The sequence below is a fragment of the Choloepus didactylus genome, chromosome 2 (assembly GCF_015220235.1).
Source record: "Choloepus didactylus isolate mChoDid1 chromosome 2, mChoDid1.pri, whole genome shotgun sequence".
Lineage (NCBI taxonomy): Eukaryota > Metazoa > Chordata > Mammalia > Pilosa > Megalonychidae > Choloepus > Choloepus didactylus.
The window spans coordinates 49252354-49266479 of NC_051308.1; the positions used below are offsets into that span (position 1 = coordinate 49252354).

At 38.5% G+C, this 14126-nt stretch overlaps 1 protein-coding gene across 5 annotated transcripts in view; it reads right to left on the bottom strand.

Moving 5' to 3' along the window:
• The window catches only part of TRAF5 (TNF receptor associated factor 5), a 49103-nt gene continuing 34977 nt past the window's right edge, over positions 1 to 14126 (bottom strand). For 4 of the 5 annotated variants that reach the window (XM_037824451.1, XM_037824473.1, XM_037824444.1 and 1 more), the window contains 7 exons: positions 11761 to 11925; positions 11026 to 11103; positions 10619 to 10693; positions 8456 to 8548; positions 4786 to 4926; positions 3331 to 3499; positions 1 to 2659 (listed from right to left, as the gene is read on the bottom strand). In XM_037824451.1, the coding sequence (XP_037680379.1) occupies positions 2082 to 2659; positions 3331 to 3499; positions 4786 to 4926; positions 8456 to 8548; positions 10619 to 10693; positions 11026 to 11103; positions 11761 to 11925 (1299 nt within the window). In that variant the 3' untranslated portion in view covers positions 1 to 2081. The remainder of the gene's footprint in view (positions 2660 to 3330; positions 3500 to 4785; positions 4927 to 8455; positions 8549 to 10618; positions 10694 to 11025; positions 11104 to 11760; positions 11926 to 14126) is intronic. The other variant, XM_037824464.1, reaches the window with a different exon arrangement.

Below are 14126 nucleotides of genomic sequence, written 5' to 3' on the forward strand. Positions count from 1 at the left end.
ATGCTGCCATGTGCCTTGCTGTGATAAGCTAAGGACCAAGACTCACCAGCAGCCAATCCCAGAACGCCACAGTCTTTGGGGAGAGAGCATTGCCTAGAAGATGCCTTCACTTGGACATTTTCCCAGTCACAAAACTGTAAGCGAATAAATTCTCACTGTTTAAGCCAAGCCATTTCATGGTATTTGCTTCAGCAGCCTAGGAAACCAAAACAACTCCTATTTTGTGAAAAAGGAATGCTTTTTACTCTAGAATTCTTTGTTCTATGATCATATAATCACTATTTCAAGGATGAAAGGACTCTGAACTTGTATGCAAACCATGCCATGACTTACACTTTTTACGTAAAGAAGTTGGTTAAAACACCAAACCAGTATTTTGACAAATTCATTTTAAAATAGTTTTCATATCAACTACTTAAAATGAGTTACCCACAACATGATTTTCTACTCCTGAAGAGTACAAGGATGACCTTCAGTTTGATTAGAAACATTGAAAATAAACAGGCAGAATCATCGGCGTCTGGTCATGTGGGCTAGAAAAACACTTCCTTAGTTTTATCAAAGGTGATGTGCCGGCCAACCGGACCACAGTTCGCTACTGGCAAGTTAGTTCTTTAGAATATTTCTATTGTGAATCTATTTCTTTGAATTTAATCCTTTGGGATGATTCCTGCATTATGTCTGCAAAAATCTCACAAAAGAGATTAAGAAGTTTCCTGTCATTCACAGAAGATGCATAAATAGTGCTTCTTTTATCAGGTTAGCTGCTCAGAAGTTGTAAAGCACATGGTCATTACCCAAGAGAGCTGCTGGAAAGGGCCCTGTGCCACATGGCACTTGTGCTGGCATGCCCAGGGCCAGCCCACATGTGAGCAATGGTAAAGGGCATAACAATGAGTGGGGGCTCAGGAACACTTGGTATTCTTCTGTCAAGCTTAGGCTTTTCAAGAATTATAAGGAGCCACCTCAATTTGTATATACACCCTTAGATCCATACAGATAGATTCTTAAGGACATGATCATTTCTGTTCTTCCCCAAATACTCAGGACTCTGACAAGAAATTTCCCAGGTTTACAGAAATGCCCGTTTTCATACCAATTTATGAAGTTGAAAGTTCTCTCAAAAACAACAGAAGATAATGTTTAAACAACAATTTTGGATGGGAGTACTTCTAACACTCAGGAAATTGCAACAATTTTCAACCTAGATTTTAAAGTTCATCTATCCATTTATGACATTTTCTCCATCATATATTAAATTCTGCCCATCCTCAAGTTAATTCACTATTATTACCAAAATACCTTTAAACTAGTTGTATACTTACATTTGTTCATATATTTATTTGGTTGAACCTTATGAAACTGCTGATATTTGACCATCTCTGACCTATGCGCGCGCGCGCGCACACACACACACACACACACACACACACACACACACACACACAGTACATTCTGGTTTACTTCAGCAGAGACAAAAATAATGTTTACCCCATTCACCATTTCCTTTGCAGCCTTGCTAAACTGTGCTTATAAACTGCTGCTGAATTTCTTGAAAATATTTAGATGGGTAGTAGTTTCCAAAAGTTTAGCATTTAACCAAAAAAAAGTCTGGTCCAAGTTGGGCATACTGTCTTTTAAGTACATCATTCATCTACTTAACTGGAACAACCTACCCTAAAAGACTGTTTTTGCAGGTTTAAGGTCAGGTCTAGGATCAATGGGCCAAATAATAAAATATCAGAACATTTTCAGTTGGGAATGCTGTTACTTGTCTCCTAAATAACAGTGAATATTACACTACCTGCCTGAGATACTGCTAAGCACCAGTAAAAAAGATAAGCCTAGATCCTGCTTTCAAGAAACTTACCATCTATTTTTAAAATATAAATAATGAGAATATTCTAAATGTTTTAAGTTTCAAACTAAGAGTAAAAAAGTAAAAAGCAGACAGCACACTTCAGAAGTTTTGAACTGACTTCAAACATGAAGGGCAAAAAAGCCAAATACAATATAATCAAGGTTCTCCTCCTCCATAGTTCTGTATCCAAAAAGTCCTCTTATCCCCCTAGAAACAATGGCTAGAGATCCTCCAGGTCACTTAAATCTACAGCCACTTTCAAAAACAGGGTGTCATCTTTAATGTAGGTGTTCTTGGCATTCTCCAATGTGGAATGAGCCACAAAGCGCGGACAACCAGATGCAATGTTCATCTCCCCATCTGGTCTTTTAAAGCTGCTGCTATTGGGGTCAGCCTTGAAAGTCTCCACAATGTGGTTCTTTTTGCTACTCTGGTCCAGAAGCACCAGGGTCACCCTCTGCCTGAATGGCCACTGCAACAGTGAGTCAAATTCTCCTCGCATCACCACAAAGTACAGTGACAGGTGTGTCCCCTTGCCGGACCCATCTCCATTCAGATATGCTCTGGCGCAGAGCCGATAGCCACATCGGCTGGTGTAGAAGGGCTGGCTGAAGATGGACACTGTGTGCCCGTCCACTGCCTCCCTCTTCTTCATCTTGTAGTCTGTCACCTTCCAGATGAGCTTTCCATTATAGCAGGCACCCTCCAGCAGTTTAAATCGCTCCTCATTTTTATTCAGCTGTGCTTTATGGATATTAATATGGGCATCATGTTTGTTAGTCTGCCCTTCCAAAACAACTGCAAAGAAAAAAAAAAGAAAAAAGAGTCCATAGGCTTGAAAGTTGTCTTTGACTTTGCCCTAAGTGGAATTTTGTTACCTTAAGAGGACCAAAAAAATTCTGACATCCTAAAGATGAACTTAACCCAACAGCTACAAATGGACCATTTATATGAATAATATTACCTCAGCAAATATCACGCCATGGCTAGTATGGCACCAAGGAAACCTGAATATGTACTCTTAAACTGAAGCTCACCGAAGTGTAAAGAAGGTACACTCAGCATTCAACTAGCATGAGTTAGCATGGTGAGCCCCACTGTTTTCTAATTACAAAGTTTTTAAACAGCCAAACTCTTTTATATGTTTCCATACTTTAAAAACAGGTTCCCATCACATCTCTTCCTCTGCTTTCTCATTATTTTTCATTCTCCTCAAAAACCACCACTCCCTGTTCTTCTTGGAATTTTCTGGCACATTTCCACCCCTTGCCTTTTTCCAGCCCCTGCTCATGGCCCGCTCTCATTTTTGCTTGAGTGGACAGAATTGCAGGCTGCTCTTTCACATGTGTCAGATTCAACCATTGTTTATCCTGGAGAGCTGTGACTCTCCAATTGGCCGATGTTTGCTTATTTCATAAACACATGCAGACAAACAAGCCACTAAAAGAGAAGTAAAATATTAGACATACTTAATCTTTGGTCATTGGTTTCTAGCAGGGTAATTTTTTGTTTAACTGTATCAATAGCTTCCACCAAAGGTTGCAGGTCCAATTTATTTTGTTGCTGGTTAGCCGTTTGTAATAAGTGACGTACTTGAGCTTCTAACCAAGCAGATTTGTCAATGTGACAGGCAAGAACCTTTAGTATAAAATGAATCATAACATTGAAAAAAATTAGTTAATATTTTAGTAATTCATTGAGATTAAAATTTTTCAAGGCACACATTTCACACTTAATTACTCAATTAATGAGATGAAAAAGACACCATCCAGAAGAGAACATTCACTGAGATCACAGACATCTCTTATCTTCCTTCTTGAACTTCTCTTCATCTGACTTTTACTCCTCCCTCAGTTTCTCTCCACTTGGTTATCTAACTCATTTTTCCATCTCTCTTCTCATGTTGTCTCTTTTTTGACTTATCACGTCCCTCCCTCCTTAGAAGCTGCTCTCATGACTCACTTCTGCTCTGCCGGAAGGCAGAAGAATGAGCTGGAAGTAGCCCACCTGTTCTGGCCTGAGCACTACAGATGGGTACAGAAGTGCCCTAAGGTCAGGTCTGAACTTCTCTCTGCTCTGTTAAAATGGAAGAGATTAAATAAGACATTCGCTCTGTATTTCTTTTCCACCCTTGCTCTAAATGCCTTAAGACTGGTCATTATGTTAGAAAAAGGTCTGCACTGGGATAACAACATAAGATGGATTTCCCTTTTCTGGATACAAACAATATAATTATATATATTTTATATATGTATAAAATGTTCTCATAAAGTATGGAAATTATATAGCCTAGATTTTCTGGAATAATCCAAATTTCAAATATATCGCCCACACTACATGTCTTGAAATCTTTTTCACTGTAAATTTTATAATGAACATTATTTATTAGAATTTTATCTGTGATTCTTTAACATTCATGATTTACAAAATTTTTTTTTGCTATTTAAAGCATTTTCTTCCCAAAGGAATTAACAGTTTCAACTTTGTTGACTACATAATACAGAACTACAGATGCTCTCAATGAATCAAAATCAAGTGACTCAATATTGACCCAGCATTAATTAAAACCCTAATTGCCATAGATTATATTATTGTATCAATGTTAAATTTACTGAAGATGCTAACTGTACTGTAGTTATGTAAGAGAAAATCTTTATTCTTAGAAAATACACGATGGTGTGTATAGGGATAAAGAGCCATAATATATGCAGGTTACTTTCAAATGGTTCAGAGAGCGCAAAGGATGGAACAAATGGGACACAGCATTGACAGTGGGGGAATCTGGGTGGAGGGTATGCAAGTGTTCTTTGTGCTATTCTTATTCTGTACATTTGAAATTATTTCCATATAAAAAGTTAAAAGAAAACCCTTCACTGCCAACTGAAAGCTAAATCTTGGCTTTGAATGGAAAGGCCATTTCTCACCTGGATGTTTGATAGCAAGTTTCCATTTTTCCCAAACAACTGTGCAAACTGCTTGAAGTCCTTTTCAAGTTTCTTTACAGTTTCTGCTAGCTGCTGAATTTTACTTTCTTTCTGTTCTAGGCTCTTATATAAGTCAGAAATCTAATAACAGGAATGTAAATGAGGAAAAATAAGGTCATTTAAATGCATGCATATAAGTTAAAATGATAAAAATAGTTTTAGAAAAATACTTGCAAAAATGTATACATATGTATTTCTAGGAAATATTTACAGGTAAATTACTATACAATTCTAGAAAAATCTTTACAGGTGGTTCCAAGAAGTCAGATCCACAGACTTTGTCATCAGTCTTTTCTAAACCTAACCTATTATAATGATGGTTCATCTGATGATGGTAACACCATTTGACTAAATTTATTGAACTGGTTCTCTTCATTCATTCAGTTTGCACTTACTAAACAAGTACAGAATACTGATCACCATACATTAGATGCTATATACACAGTATCAAGAGTAGTAATAATAGCTGAAATTTCCTGAATGTCTGCCATATCCTCTTTTATCTTTTAGTCCTCAAAGCACCATATAAGGTACGTGTGAATATTAGTCCCATTTTACAGGTGAGAAACAGAGGCAAAGAGTGTAAGTAGCCTGCCCAGCATACAGTTAGCAAGCAGTAGGAAAAATATGCTACCCTCTCTGAATTTATCGTCTATTTGAGGGAAACAATCAGAAACCTATGAGTGATCCTAGACAACTCCTCTCTCAACCCCACACCCATTCAATCAGCAATACTTGCCAACTAAACTCCTAAAAGACAACAAAAGAAACAAAAACTCCTAAAACCATTTCTCATTCCATCTCATCTCCTTTCAGCACTAAGTTTCGGCATTTATCATTTCCCACCCTGGCTGCTACAACAGCTTCCTAACTGGTCCTCCACTTATGGGAGGTGAGACTGGTATGGAGCTCACAGTTCACTGCTGTAACCCCAGTGACTGGACTGGTGTCTAGCACCAATAGGTAACTGATAAATATTTGTTGAATGAATGAATGAAAGAATGAATGGCTCTTCTTGCCTCCAGTCTTGTTTCCTCTAAGTCATATTCCATACTATGACTGGAATAATATTAAGAGACAAATCTGGTCACTCCCTTATTTAAATGTCTGAAGTGGCTTTCTTTGGCAGGCCATTCAGGGTCCTACATGATTTGCCCTGGTTTCCCTTTCAGCATATGTCCATTCACATCCCATGTGTGCACTGCCCAGCAAGTCTCAACAACTTGTATTTCCCATCAGGCCCTGCTGTCCCAGACACTGCTTCCCTTCATCTAGAAAATACCACCTTTTAAGCCTCTGCTCAAGGGCACATCTCAAAAATATTTGCCTATAGGTACCACCTACCCAGTCCACCTCTCAAGTTCCAGGACACCTGTCCATAATTCTAGTGTATAACTTTCCTTATTACTCTTAAAACTTGATGTTTTTGGTTTTGTTTTTTGGTCTTTTTTTCTCCACTAAACTTTTTTCAGGCAATGTCTCACTTATTTCTATATCCCCAAATTGCAGCACACTGCCTGGGTCACAGGGGGCATTCAGTACATGTTTATCAATGAATGCACAAATGGCTGCAACAATCATCTGCCATTCAGGCTGCAGAGCTGACTTCCATGTACCACCCACCACCCCAACATATCTCCCCATCCAAAAGCAAATTTAGTCTCTTCTCCCCAGCCTCACCTCTAACCTACTCTTGTTCTTGTAGTTTCCATCTCAGTAACTTTATCAGGTTTGCTATCTTCCAAGATTACAGCACACCATTGCAACCTAAGAAATGTCTCTCGATCCCCTCTTTCCATCCTCACCGTCACAGCCTTGGTTGAGCTTCCATAGTCACCACCACCACCAACTTCAACATCTTGCCTCCACCTAATATTGAAATGCTTATTATATGTCAAGCACATGTTAAGAGCATCAATGTATTCTCTGATTTACCCCTCACCACAGGAAATTGGGAGCCTGCTCAAACTCAGATGGCTGGTGTGGAGCCAGGCCTGAACCTGAGCATCCTGGCTCCAGGGCCCTCATATTATCAGTTACCAGGCTCTACTGTTGCACTGGCTAGAGTAGTGCAACATCCCTCGGCCTGGTTCCTTTGTCCACATTCTCTTCTCTCCCTCCTACCCAACTTCCACATTACTGCCAAACAATTAGCTGGCCCAGGTTTTCCCTATGTAAAAACCTCAATTAATTCCCCATCACTTACAGACATTAGTTCAAAGTTTTACCCCTTAAAGCTTTTCTGAAACAAGGCTGAATATGAATGAATTAAAAAATAATTGAATGCACAGTGTCCTAAATTTTATCAGCTTATACGGAAAGCCATCGCAATCTGGATCCAACCATCAAGTCTCCAGCCACTCCCCATCTCATACCCTGAAGTCCATCCACACTAGAATCCCATTCCCTTGAACCATCATCCTCTCTCATGCCTCCCTGCCTTGGCACAAACCTTTCCCTTCTGGAATGTCCCCCTCCCAAAATATTTTATCTGGTAACTCTTCCTTCAAGACACAGCTCAGGTATCCTCCCCTGAGCAGCCTTCCCTGTCTCCCCCAGAGGAACTGCTGCAGCCTCTGAACCCACACTGAGTTACAGCATGTCCTGTGAGGTACCATAACTTATTTGTTTACATTTCTGTGAGTTCTTTAGGGGCAGGGTCTGTGTCTTCCTCAATTCAGTGTCCCTAGCAACCAACACAGTACTTGCCATATGGTAGGTATTTGTTGCATGAATTGATGGATGAATGGGACGACTGATACAGAAAAGAAGTATGCCTTATGCCAGAGTTAAGTTCTCAGTCTTTCTAATTTTCTCCAGGATCTGACTCTGGAGCTCACACACCTACTTTAATACAGAATCATATGAAAGACATAAAAAGATAATCTGCATAGTAAAACTCAGCTCCCTTTCTGTAGATGGATGGTTTTCTTCCCTATGTGGGCTTGAAAAGTCTGATCCACTGAGGTGTTCTAACAAAATAATTAATTTTCATAGTAAATACTCAATAGAATCAGCATTTATTGAGGTCTACCATGAATGTCCCAGGTGCTATGGTCGATACTGCATATATAATTTCATTTGATTATCACAACTCTGTGAAATATGTATGCATTATGCATTTATCAGGTTGCAAGGTTCTCAAAGGCAGGAATTAAGACTACAACAAAATACATAAAACTCATGGTGCTTAGAATAGACAGTAAACTATTATTTCATTGTAATATTGATTTAATTTAAAAACATCAAATACCTACTAGGTGCCAGCCATCAACTAAAAGGTTTGCAGGAAAGATGCAGAAGGCAGTTTGGAATACCATGAGGAGAGAGATCCATTTTTGCCTCTTAAAAGTTACAAACCCATCATAACCTTTTTCAGCTTAGTTACTTCATCTGTTGAAGGAAGGGGCTGGATCTAATGATCTCAAAGACATCTAGTTCTAATTTTCCATAATATAATCCTAGGGATTTGTTTTACCACTTAATAGAAAAACATCTATCTCCATTCAACTTATACTGAAACAAAAATATAAAGTTACCAAGAGAAAGCAAGCAAATCTCAGCAATTCTGCCCCCTCCTTTATATTTGAACCCTTGAATATTTATTTACCTGTTCTTCTAATTGGAAATTCTTTTCTAAAACCAAAAGCATGTGGTCCCGCAAAGCTGAATGTTCATGCTCCTTCAGGTTACCCCTTTTATCCTTCAGTATGAAAAGAAAAATAAGTCGGAGTTGAAAGGCTTCAAAAATGAGGGATATGGTAGGATATTCTGCTAAAGCAAAACTGCAACAACTTTGCTTACTTTAATAATTTAAACCTTCATCTGTCTCAAGGTGGGGTTGCAGAAGAAACAACTCCTCTAGGTCCCTTATGAAAACCAGCTTTGAGATTCTATCATGAAGACAATCTAACACTTACAGAGACAGAATCAGACCACTGTCAAAACTCTCAGCGTGATTTCCTTCCTTGCCCTGGGAGTATATGGCTGTGGGTTAAGTGCAGTTATTATCACCTCTCAAAAACCCCCATATAAAACCTATCTCCTTGGTGAGGTATCTCTGGATCAATTTTAACCTAGGCTAGTTCTCACAAAATGAAGTTCCAGAGAACAACTGCCCTAGACATCCCCTGCGCTGCTACTGAGGTTAAGTTCTCCCACAGTATAAAGCAACTAGAGGTTTGGGCCTAACTGCAGACATCTCTTTTTGAGCTGGAAAACTATTCCTGTTGCAGCAAAGACACCCTATCTTTTTTTGCAGCCAAGACAGCCAACTACCAGTCTGATATATGACAAATTTATCACTCTTCGCTGAATTTTTTAAAGGCTTCTCATATTATATATTTTCTCAGTTTTTTAAAATGAGAAATACATGTTTAGGACAAACAATGTAGCAAGATGTAGAGTGAAAAGCAAAAGTCATCTCAATCCCTTAGTCTCAGTCACCAGAGTCAGCTAAAACATATGTACATTTTTATCACAAGTGAGATCATAATATATTTAATATTCTGCAACGTATATTTCACTTAATATAAATTGGGCATATTTCTATTATCAGCTCATTCTTTTAGCAAGATGTGTAGTATTCCAAAGTATGATCACAGAACTATGTAATCATTGCTTTAGTAATGGATTTATGTCATATTTAGTTTGTTTTTTTTTCTATATAAACATCTTTTTGTGTGTATGTTTATATCTGTGTAATTATTGCATATTATGAAAGGATATCAGAGAAAAATTTCTATCAGTGGAATTGCCAGGTCAATGTGTAGGTCTGTTTTTTATTTTCATAGATATAACCAAACTGCCCTCAAAAAAGCTGGATATTATCAAATGTTTTAATCTTTGTCAATCGTATGGTGAAAATTATCTCTCTCACTATAATTCACAAACTAATTAATTTTCATAATAAATACTCAATGGAATCAGCATTTATTGACATCTACTATGAATGTCCCAGGTACTAGCTGTGAGATTAAGCATTTTTTTCTTACATCTATCAGTCATTTGAATTTTTTGTGGAACTGTCTATATATTTATACTCCTTTGCCTATTTTTCTATTAAGTTTAATAACGTACATGTAAGAATCCTTTGTCTATTAAGGAAAACAGTCTCTTTTTGTCTTCTATATGTTGTAAATATTTCCCTCCAGTTTGTGGTTTGCTATTTGATTTTATTTATGGTATTTTTTTAATCACATAGAAGTTCTAAATATTTGTGTTTCTACTTACCAAAATTATAGCTTTTTGGTCTTGTGTTAGACATCTCAGAAAGAGAATGTTTCAAGAATAAAAAACATTTTTTGTAGTATTTTAATGATTTTTAAAGTAAATTTTTTAGTTTAGAGTCATAAACTTATAGAAAATTTACAATGATGATATAGAGCATGATATATTTTAATGAGTAAAACTTTGATCCAACCAAAATTAGTTGTTAAAAATCCTAAGGTATGAATTTATTGTATAATACTTTTAAAAATATTTAAAAGTATGAGTATACATTTTAAAACATGATTTCAAATCAATTTTGTTTCAAAATACCAGGTGATAGACTGGAGTACCATAAAACCAGGGTCTGTAATCATGGGAGGAGTGATTCCAGAAGGTCTCAAGATCTGGTAGAGGCAGCTGAGTCAGCATTAGAAATAACTGCCAACCTTAAAATTCTCAGAACTATACGTCCTCCTGCATCCTGAATGGAATCAAAGAGTAAAGTGAACTTGTCAAATGAATTATACAGTAGAATGTAGAAGCAGGAAAAAAAAAATCATACCTTTACAGTACAGCCATAGTGCTTAAAAGGACAGTCTTGTTCTGCTTCAGGACACACAACAAGGTGTTTATCCACCTATGAAATGGAAAGCCTCAAGCTATAGAAATTCTTCCCTGATTCTCCAATTGCCTGGTATAGCCAGCAAGCAGGGAAGCAAGGGCGGCCGGGGAAGAAGGGAGGGAACATGGGAGCTTCCATGGGCATCAGGAAGGAGAAAAGACATGCCAAGGCCTCGTGGAGAAAAGCAATGATGAAAACTGAGTAGTTAGCCAAGGAGAAGACAGATACAGTTATGATGGTTATAATTTAAGCCCTGGGCCTCTGCTTCTGGGATTTAATCAAACATGCACCACAGTATTAAAACTCTATTTTACATGAAGTCTACTGAGTGGATTATTCATGGTTACCTCAGTTCTTGGAATAATCTGCAAACACTTGTTGGGACAAGATATTGGGTACTCAGGACACAAATTTTCCTCATGATTCTGAAACAGAGAAAATATGATGAAACAAAACCAATCTTTGCTTCTAAGGGTTTTATGGCCTCACAGTGTTCACACGCATATCCCTTTGGAGATATATGTTTATGTGGCTTAACCTCTACAGGAAGGTATGGCCTAGTTCCAAAGGGATTAAAGATGGCTGCTTTCTTGATATAAATTAATTAATTAAAAAATTAAATTTTCCAATTATTCCAAAATAAGGTCAGAGGGCATGGGACTGAGGAAGGGCAGACTGTGAGAGTTATCAGTGTGGCTTCTTTAGCACATGTAAAAGGTAGCCTGTGCTCTTTTTATGCCTACATCCTGCCTCTCCAGTTAGATCATTCTGAGGGCAAACAGTATTGTCACCTCAGACAGTACATCACCCAGGGCCTAGCATTTCTCCTTTCGCACTTGCACACAGCAGGTGCTGAAATATTTTTACCAATGGTAAATGAAGAGTCTTACCAACCAGAAAGTTTTAAGCTTTTCACAGAACTTCTCTTAGATAAGCTTATTCTTTAGACCTGATTCTGTACAAAAATAAATCCAGAAATATGCTCCTGACATAACACCTGATTCACTGTGGTCACTGAGGCAGAATTTAGCACCATGAAGTTGAATGGGTTTGTCTGTTTTTTTTGTTTTTTGTTTTTTTACCTGTAGATTGATCACCATCACATCCTTTTTGCAGTAAAAGCATTTTTCCTCTCGAAACTGACAATATAAGCTCAAATGCTCTTTCAGCTCTTTCCGTAGGACTGGCTCCCGACAGTTCTCGTTAGAACACTGTACAGTCTGAAATAAGCACTGCTGAAGGTGGTCCTGCAAGGGGCAACAGGCCAGTGTGACCATTAACCAGGGCAGCAGGAGGGAGAACAGCAGGGAAGGCATGATGAGGGTGAGAGAATACTGGTAGACAGCCAGGCCAAAGGACCACACTGGCCAGCAGCCTCCACTTTCAGGATCTTAGCCTCCAGTACCCACTGCCTCTGCTCAGCAAAGGGCATGAAGAGGGCTCTTTGGACTGGGGGCTGTGAAAGCTGACCTAGTTTGGTGGGGATTAGGAAGACAGGGACAGATGAGTGAAGAAGGAAGGCATGCCAAGTTTATTTTAGATTATCTTATAATGTGCTCATGTTCTCAGGTTTGTTCTTGAATATTTTCCTTTGGCTTGACAATTCAGCAGTTCTTCAAGGACATCTTTTCTTTCTTTTATATACCCACCATGTCCATCCCCAGCACCAAGTACTGGTCTCTGCAACAAAGATGGTAAAAGACAGGAAAGAAGGAAAAAAGGGAAGAAGAAATGGGTATATCCTTACTAAATGAATGAAGAGGAAGGATTAAGAAAAAGAAAAGGAAAGGAAGCTGGTCCAGAAATGGTTTAAAAAAAAAAAAACAAAAAACGGAAATAGAAGAAGTACAGGTTCACAGGCCCAAGAGAAGCTGGGAACTGTTGGACTTGTAAAATCAGGAAATATCCTTAACCAGGCTATGAGAGGATGATGACATGGATAGTACTTATTCCAGTGTTCTTCATATTATAGATTTTTTTTTTTAAAGCAGATATTTCTTAATAAAAACCTTTGGCCCACTATAAGTTATTGTGATGCTGATAAGTTATCAAAATCCTAGTGAACTTGTCTTCCTTCAAGATTCTTTAAAACAAGGGTTGGCAGCATAGGGTTGGAGGGCTAAATCTGGCCTGCCACCTGTTTTTGTAAATGAATTGGAACCTAGCCACACCCATTCATTTACATGTTGTCTATGGCTGCTTTCCACTAAAATGGCAGAATTTAGCAGCTGCCACAGATACTACGGCCCGCAAAGTCTAAAATATTTACTATCTGGCTCTTTACAGAAAAAGTTTGCTAACCCCTGCTCTAAAGAAATGCAATTTTTTTCACAGTGAGATAAATAATTATTATAGCTATTCTCCTTTGCCTCTGGTAGTTAAAAACAAATCGTAATGGCAATTGAAATTCATATCTTCTCCGAAATTGATGTTACCCCTCAACTTTCACTGAAAGTCAACATTCAACAAGACTCTGCTACTTTAAGATCTTAAACTTACCTTGATAGTGGGGAGAACAGGGAATGAGAGGAAATACAAAAGAAATAGGTAGAAAGAAATAAGTCCTTGTTCTCCAGAAGCTTATGATCTGGTCACTACAGTTGTGTAATGGTCCATTTTGAGCCTTGTTTCTTTCAGGCTTAGTAACAGCAAAGATGGAAAAGAAGCCCAGTTCTAGAGCCTGACTATTTAAAACAAGTGTCTAAGGACTGTCATAAGAAAGCACAAAAAGTTCCATGAACCTCCAAAGAAATCTCTGACTTAACAAGGAAATCATTTACCCATTTACAAATTCAGTGCCTGGGGATTTTGGAGGTGTGATAGAGAAAAGACTGAATCACCTGAAATACATCTCCCAAAATGTGTGGGTGTGAGGGAAAATTCAGCATCTTCCAAGCAATTCCCTAGAAGCTAGAGAACTCCTGTGCCTCATTCATTCATAGTGTGATCAAACCTGATGCAGACAGGCCTGATGTGGTTGAGCCACAAGCGTGCAGGTTTCCATTGAACAACTAGCTTCCCCAGCTGGGTGAAAAAGCAAGGTTTCATTTGAAAGGAACTTAACTCCCCTTCCCCTACACCTCCCCTACACCTTGTCTGCATCTCACACCAATGCTTTGCCTTCAAAGTACACCCCATCTCTGTCCTGGTCTGTGCTATCTGTCCTAAATCACAAACCCTTAGAGGCCAGCACCCATGGCTCTAGGAAACACCACCAGAGCACCAGGGGAGAGAATAAGTGCTTTGGGGGAGGGTACCTTGCAATCACTGCTCAGTACCACCTACACTAGGCACCCCAAATCCTTCATGGTTTCCCCAATATGACATGTCCTTGCTTGAGCATTCCTTTTGCTTAGCATGTCACATGGCTTCTCTTTTGGCTCTTTCACCCCTACGCCATAATTTAAGGTCTAATGCATATAGCATGCTCTCTACATGTGCATGCAGA